At 52.1% G+C, this 7714-nt stretch overlaps 1 protein-coding gene across 1 annotated transcript in view; it reads right to left on the minus strand.

The window, feature by feature from the left end:
* Nucleotides 1–3435: 3435 nt before the first annotated feature.
* nfic (nuclear factor I/C) overlaps nucleotides 3436–7714 on the minus strand; it is a 20090-nt gene continuing 15811 nt past the window's right edge. Inside the window, 7 exon segments of the mRNA XM_067230455.1 lie at nucleotides 3436–4198; nucleotides 5028–5113; nucleotides 5584–5749; nucleotides 5842–6014; nucleotides 6150–6263; nucleotides 7402–7484; nucleotides 7486–7524. Of these exon segments, the coding sequence (XP_067086556.1) occupies nucleotides 4178–4198; nucleotides 5028–5113; nucleotides 5584–5749; nucleotides 5842–6014; nucleotides 6150–6263; nucleotides 7402–7484; nucleotides 7486–7524 (682 nt within the window). The 3' untranslated portion in view covers nucleotides 3436–4177.

Consider the following 7714-nt stretch of genomic DNA (forward strand, 5'->3'; position numbering starts at 1 on the left):
ACATCACATTGCATTGTATTAGAATGACCTGGGACAATCAGAATCTGTGTTGTGTCATAAAATGTAATCAATTTCGAAAACATTCAGTCATTTCTCGCGAGCGCGTCATTGGACCTTTAAGACAACATATCGTACATCGAAATGGGCTTGATTCACAACGTGAGCATACAAGTGTGGTTCTCTCACACATGCATGAGCTGTCAACACACATTTCCCCCTCACTGCCACCCTTATCCAGTCAGGCTAGGGGACCCTCTGCTTACGTCAGTGGTTGTGACTCAAATCCGCTGGACTTCAGATAGTAAAAAAAAACATGTTGGTGAGGGGGTCAGGAGGTGGGGTAGGAGTCAGGCTCTCTGGTTGGCTGCCAGCACAGAACCACCCAGCCACCGAGGGCGGATCCACTCCCATCTGGGGAGGGAAGGAATGTGGATCTCTGGATCTCCCCTGGAGGGGTCTAACCTAGTATCTTCTGACCCTGCCTCAGAACTTCATGATGTGAATCCCCCCCCCACCCCACCTCCTCACAGCCACCACCCTTCCACACACACCCTAGCTCCTCCAACACACACACAAACACACACACACACCCCACCCAACATCCCCCCCTGCTGCCCCCCAAACACACTCACACCCTTTACAATCAGCAGCACTGGGCCAGTCTCTGGACCAGCCAATCCCAGTCCACCTCACCTCATCGAAACCAACACATCCACAGACCACAGCAACTTCCACACACCATGGACCTAACCTCATTTAGCACACTCCTCCTACACACACACACACACACACACCACATACTCTAACAATCAGACAGATGGAAACCCACTCCTCCCACACTCCAACAGCTGAGACGGATCGATCTTTCCATAAGTGCAGTTTGTCTCAATGACTGGTCCTCTAACTACAACGGCCCACAGCAGATCCTTCTAGAAGGAAGCCCAGAGAGACGTGGCTCTCAGCCAGACCGCCTGAGAGCAACAGGGACTCAAGCGGGGCGTACAGCAAAAACAGAGAGTACTATCATGACAAGATCCATGTCTAGGTTTTCTCCCTCCCTCCCTCTATCACTTTCTCCCTTTCTTTCTATCTTTTTCTCCCTGCATCTCTCCCACTCTCTCTATCTCTCTCTCTGTCTCTCTCTCTCTCTCTCTCTCATCAACTGTACATCACAAAGGTTCAGTTTTTGGCAATATTTCCACAGAATTAGTCTTTTAAATACATTTCCTTAAAAGCGGAACAGTGAAAAACAAGGTTTTCTAGTGCAAATACCCTGGTAGGGGGGGGGGGAGAGTTGACACCTTGAAGCTCACATGCAAATCGGCAAAACGCGCAATGGTTAGATGTAGAAGTATGGTGAGAGAGAAAAAAAGAAGAACAAAAACAATGGACTTAATTGAACAGAATTGATTGGCAAAGAGGCTGCAAATGCATCTGGTGCCGTTTGTTTGATAGCGAGGGAAGCTTGATTCTCCGTTGTCAAAGGTCAAAGTTCAACGTGTGACAGACCCTCGTGTGAGGTCGGTCTATTTTTCTGGAACAATCCTCTCGCACATGTCCCATGGAGCACGCACTAAGTGGCTTGGCCACAGGCCAAATACAGGCAAAAACACCGTATTGGATACACACTCAAGAAAAAGAAAACATTTTATATACACTTAGTCTTTGACTGATATACTAAAAGTATTTATACACAGTTTCACTGTGTCCAAAGTGTAGCAATCTTAATACTATAATAATAACAATAACTATAAAACTTGGCGAGGGTACAAGAAACAGGTTTAGTGCATGCGTTAATATGAATGCATATTCATGTCATTCAAAATAAGTTCAACTCGAGCATGTGGCCACTTCAAAACCAATTGGTTTAACTGTACATTACATACTGTAAAACCAGAAGCCAAACTTAAATCAACACCATTCAGTACCAACTACATCCAATCATCAACCCGAGCCTGGTCATGTGACATTTCACCCCATCCGAGCACCAGCCTGGTCATGTGACATTTCACCCCATCCGAGCACCAGCCTGGTCATGTGACATTTCACCCCATCCGAGCACCAGCCTGGTCATGTGACGGTTCACCCAATCCCAACATCGTGTGATAGCTTACCCACTGTTGCCAGTTAAAACCATAAAGAACATAATTAATAATATTTTTTTCGATTAATAATACTGTTGCTAACGAAAGGCAAGGCACATCTTGTGTTTTATAAAATACCGTGCAAGTACAAGTTAAGAAGAGAAAAGGAGTCCCCACAACTCCCTCTTTCACTTCCTGATGAGGAGTGGAGGGAGCGATGCATGACGGAGGGATGGAAGGGCGGAGGGGCTGACAGGTGGAGGGGTAGAAGGATGGAGGGACAGAGGGACAGAGGGATGGAGGGAAGGAGGGAGCAGGGGATAGATGGATGGAGGGGATAGAAGGACGGATGGAAGGACGGAGAGGTGGAATTCGGGGACAGCGATAAAAGGATAGAGGGGGGGATAAGTAGTGGAGGGACGCAGGGAGGAAGAGACGACACGATGAGCTCGGGATCAAGGGATGGGAGAGGAGGGGTGGAGGGCAGGCCGGACAGCGAGATGGAGGGATGGAGGTTCAACTGCAGTAAGAGAGAGATCATGCAGGTATCTCAGGTCTCTAGTGCCTGTCCGGTAGACCCAGCAGTGTAGATGGGCTGGGTCTACAAAGCACCATGCATTATATACGCTTGTTATGACTCTTCCAAGCGGCTCTGTCTCTAGAACTTTCCGGAATGACTGTCACTCATCACAAAGCCAGAAGGGTTAGCACTGGGTATTGATAAAACGATAGAGAAAAAAAATCCCTACAAATGTTGACCTTTATTAGCAATATGTACACCCATATCTACAGTACCTCTCTACATGCTTGGATGGACAGGTCAGACTCCACCAATCACAAGCCTGCATTCATCCACCAATCGCACACCTGTGCTCAACCGCTATACACAATGCCTATAACCCACCCAAAAATCCAAACGCTCGTCATCAAATGCCTGTCATCATCCGCCAATCACGAATACCTGTCCCCATCCACCAATCACACGCCAGGATACCTGTCCCCATCCGCCAATCACACGCCAGGAGGAAGCTGAAAAGGAAGCCCTGTGGGGGAAGAGCACTGAGAGGAGGGGGAGTCCTTGAGCTGCGTGGCGTCGCTCTCTGATGACTCCAACAGAGGGGCCGACAGGAAGTAGAAGGAGAACAGTGACCCGCCCCCCCGTCAACGCCACCTGCCCTCGAATGCACACATCAAACAAGAGAACCTCACCTGGCGCGTGCTGAAACACACGTTCACACATGCAAGCACACACACACACACACACCGCAGGCTCGGTTACATCGGTTACATCTTCCGCCTCAACAACAAACTCCCCCCCCCCCCCCCCCCCCCCCCCCCCCCCGCCACCACCACCCATAGCCACGCCCCGAGCTGCAAACTGACCGAAACTCGTCCGTGATTGTCAGTAACTCCGTCCGTGTCCCGGAGAGAAAGAATCTCTCTCCGACCCCCCTCGTTCTCTCGCTCTAACCTCTCCCTCTCTCTCTTTCTCTCTCCCTCTCCCTCTCTCCATCTCTCTCTCCTGTACGTGTCTACCTTGTCGTCCGTCTCTCTCCATCCATCTCTCTTTCTTGTTGATTGGGGGGTGGGAGGGAAAAAGGATACTTAATTTGCATAAATGAGAAAGCAGCACCTGCAGATAGCGGGGTTGGGGGGTGTGGCGGGGGGGGGGGGGGGGGGGGGGGGGTCATTGTCCGAGAGAGGTGTGGTAGGAGAGGGAGGCGGTGATGTGTGGCCTGATGGTCAACCTGGGGGGGGGGGGCCCCCCCAGCCCTGAATAAGGGGGGTAGAGGGGGTGGGTTCTCTTCCAAGTCCTCGGCCTCTCTCTCTCTCTCTTTCGTCCTTCTTCATTTCTTTCAGACCTTCTCTCCCTTCACCTCCCCCCCCCCTCTCGTTCCGTCCTCCTCCTCCCCCTCCGGACACCGTCGCCGGAGCAGCCCGATGTTAACACCTATGCGTGTGTTCACATACCCTCGACAGACGGGACCCACACACACAACGTTTATATACAGCTTCCTCAGGCTTGTCCGAGTGTCTTTTTCCTTGGTTCCGGATAAAGTGTTTCATCGGCGTGCTTCTGCTCCGACCGGAGTCTAGTTTCCCAGGTACCAGGACTGCAACACAGCAGAGGGAACACAACGTCAGACTCGGGGGTCAGAGTTCATCGAGGGAGAAACGACGGAAACACTTAAGGGATTCAAGGGGAGTGTTTTGCTGTGTAGTTCAGTCCGATGGCCAGGAGGGGGAGACAGAGGTACAAGTAGGAAATCCCAGGATGTACACACACACACACACACAGACGTACACACACACACACACACACACACACATAGACACACGCATACACACACCACGTTCAGGCTGTTATGTTCTTCAAGGCCCACATGAACAGAGAGAAACATTGATGCACTAAACTCCAGGATTCCAGTCACAGGAGAAAACTACAAAATCAATGATCCTTAGCAAGTTAGGACTCCAGTGACCGTAATGTTTCAGCAAAAAGCAACAACACAGTGCTGGTTATATATCTATGGTTTCAACTGGCTAAACTGAGCTGACTCTGCCATTTCAACTTGCATCTCATTCACTACTCAAGTTTCATTACACACACACACACGCACACGCACGCACACACATGCACACACACACACACACTCACACACTCCTGGCTCAGCAGTCTCTGAGCTGCACTAGCAGTTTTATGGAGCAGCAACACTGCAATGCAGCAGCCTTAGTCCTCATCCCTACAGCTTCACCTATCTGTCTGTCTGCATGTCTGTCTGTCTGCCTGTCCTTCTGCTGTCTGCCTGTCTGTCTGTCTGTCTGTCTGTCTGTCTGTCTGCTTGCAAGTCTGCCTTTTCTCGCTCACACAAACATACACACGCAGACATACACACGCAGACATACACACACACACAGACACACACACACAGGACCAGGTACCTGAGTCTGGTAGAGTCCAGCTGGGTCTCGAGGGCCGAGTCCTACGAAGGAGCGACTGGCTGGGGGCGTCCCGGGGCCGGAGTATGCTGAGGGGAGAACCACAGGTCACTCTACTGCTGGTCTCTCTACTGCTGGTCACTCTACTGCTGGTCTCTCTACTGCTGGTCACTCTACTGCTGGTCTCTCTACTGCTGGTCACTCTACTGCTGGTCTCTCTACTGCTGGTTTCTCTACTGCTGTTCTCTCTACTACTGGTCTCTCTCCTGCTGGTCTCTCTACGGCTGGTCACTCTATTGCTGGTCTCTCTACTGCTGGTCACTCTACTGCTGGTCTCTCTACTGTCTTCGTGCTGCATGCTGATGCTGATTGTGCTTGCCACGAAATGGCTACTGTGCAGGAGTAGTGAAACGCTCGTGTTGTGCTCAGTGTACTCTGACCACCCAGAACGACACGCCTCTGAACCATGACCTGCTGCGCATCTTTCATGCGAGCGTTGGGATGAAAGCCTCTGCTATGTGAAGCGTGCTTGAGTGTGGTGGCGGGCTGGTCCACCTACTGGGGGAAGTGGGGGAGTTTCCCCCCCCGTCAGAGGACGTGGTGCTGGCCTTGGAGTCCGGGGGCAGCGAGAGGCGGGGCATGGCAGGCGGAGGGGGAGGGGCCAGCATCTGGGAGGAGATGTAGTTGGACAAGCTGGTCACCTTGACCTGCCCGCTGCCGTTGAGCTGGGGAGGGAGAGAGGTCAGGGGTCAGTGAGGGTCAGATCGAGTGGGAACCCCGGGGGGGTTAAAGGTCAGCGTGAGGGCCGGGTACTCACGGAACCGGGCTGCTGGCTAGACGGGTCACAGGCCAGGGGCATCAGGTCCTTCAGGGGGTCCTGCGAGCTGAGGTGAGGGGGGTAGCGGATGGCCGTGTGCGGGAAGTAGGAGGTGGTCTGGGGGAGGATGGACGAAGGAGGGAAGTGCAACGCGGAGGAGCTCCGCGATATCCCTGGAGAGAGAGCGGGGTGGGGGAGGAGGGGTTATGTGGGTGTGCGCGTGTGTGCGCGTGTGTGCGCGTGTGTGGCTGTGCACATGCGTGTTGACGTGAGTGCGTGTGAGAGTGTGTGCGCGTGCGTGTACTGACCAGTGTGGACTGCGATCACAGGCCGGTGGTGCTGTGTGAAGCTGCCTAGACGAGGAGAGCTCTCCTGGGGAGAAGGGCTGTCCATCTCTGTCTTCTTTACTGTGGGGGACATGCCTGCACACACACACACACACACGCAGACAAACAAACACACATGCATAGAGCTTGTTAGTGGCCCAACTTTTCATGATCTTTCCGGGTGTAGTTCAGGCCCCTGACCACTAGATGGCAGGCTAAATTGAGTGTATTTCACATTTTGAACTCATGGCTGGCAACACAGGAATCTGATTGTGTCAAAACTGTGCAATATCTAACTAACTTTCTGCTGACCTATATCCTTCACAAAAGCGTTCCATAAAACAGTGTGTTGGGAATATTCTCTGGTCCATCTGCTTGTTTGCAGACTTTCATGAATACGTCATTCCATGAATTAATTAGGGCTTCAGGCTCAATTGGGGAAATCTGAAGAACAGATATTGCCTTCCTTGGCTCTCTCATAATTTGTCGTTATCTCCGATATGATATACTGCTCTCTCTACCATGGACTCCTTGGTGATGTACTGCTCTCTCTACCATGGTCTCCTTGGTGATGTACTGCTCTCTCTACCATGGTCTCCTTGGTGATGTACTGCTCTCTCTACCATGGTCTCCTTGGTGATGTACTGCTCTCTCTACCGTGGTCTCCTAGGTGATATATCTGCTCTCTCTGTCATGGTCTCCTAGGTGATATACCTGTCATTTCTCCCTCAATCATGGTTAGGGGTCAGTATCTTTGAGGTACTCTGACCTCTTCACTGACCTTGACCCTGGAAGCAGGAGGAGGAAGCAGAGACACGTGGAGGACAAGCGCGAAGAGAGGAGCATAGAGGGAGGAGAGGAGGAGGAGAGGAGGACAGGAGAGGAGGAGAGAGGAGAAGAGGAGGAGAGGAGAGAGGAGGAGAAAGGAGCAAAGGGGAGCAGAGGAGAGAGGAGGGGAAAAGGAGAGAGGAGGTGAAAAGGAGAGGAGGGGAAAAGGAGAGAGGAGGGGAAAAGGAGAGAGGAGGAGAAAAGGAGAGAGGAGGGGAAAAGGAGAGAAGGAGGGGAAAAGGAGAGAAGGAGGGGCAGGATGGAGGAGAGAAGGAGAAAAGGAGAGAAGGAAGGTCAGGATGAAGGAGAGAAGGGAGGGGCAGAGTGGAGGAGAGAAGGAGAGACGGAGGGGCAGGATGAAGGAGAGAAGGAGGGTTAGGGTGGGAAAAGAGAAGGAGACACCCACCTCCGTCGGTGTCGTCCTGCCAGGTCCTGGAGCTCCCCGCGGGGGAGTTGGGGGAGGGGTAATACTCCCCTCCTGGGCTGTCCCACCTCCTCCTCCAACGAGCCCGACTTGTGTCTCTTACTCCTGCACACAACACACACGCGCACACTTTGAATCCTGCACAACACACACACACACACATACTCTTCCTCCTGCACACAAGATGCACTGTGTGTGTGTGTGTACTGACCTGCTGGAGGAGGTGCTGGGTAGGGTTATTGTGTGTGTGTGTGTTCTGAGCAGGATTAGGGTGTGTGTGTGTGTTCTGAGCAGG

The sequence above is a fragment of the Osmerus mordax genome, chromosome 27 (assembly GCF_038355195.1).
Source record: "Osmerus mordax isolate fOsmMor3 chromosome 27, fOsmMor3.pri, whole genome shotgun sequence".
In the NCBI taxonomy this organism is placed as follows: Eukaryota; Metazoa; Chordata; class Actinopteri; order Osmeriformes; family Osmeridae; genus Osmerus; species Osmerus mordax.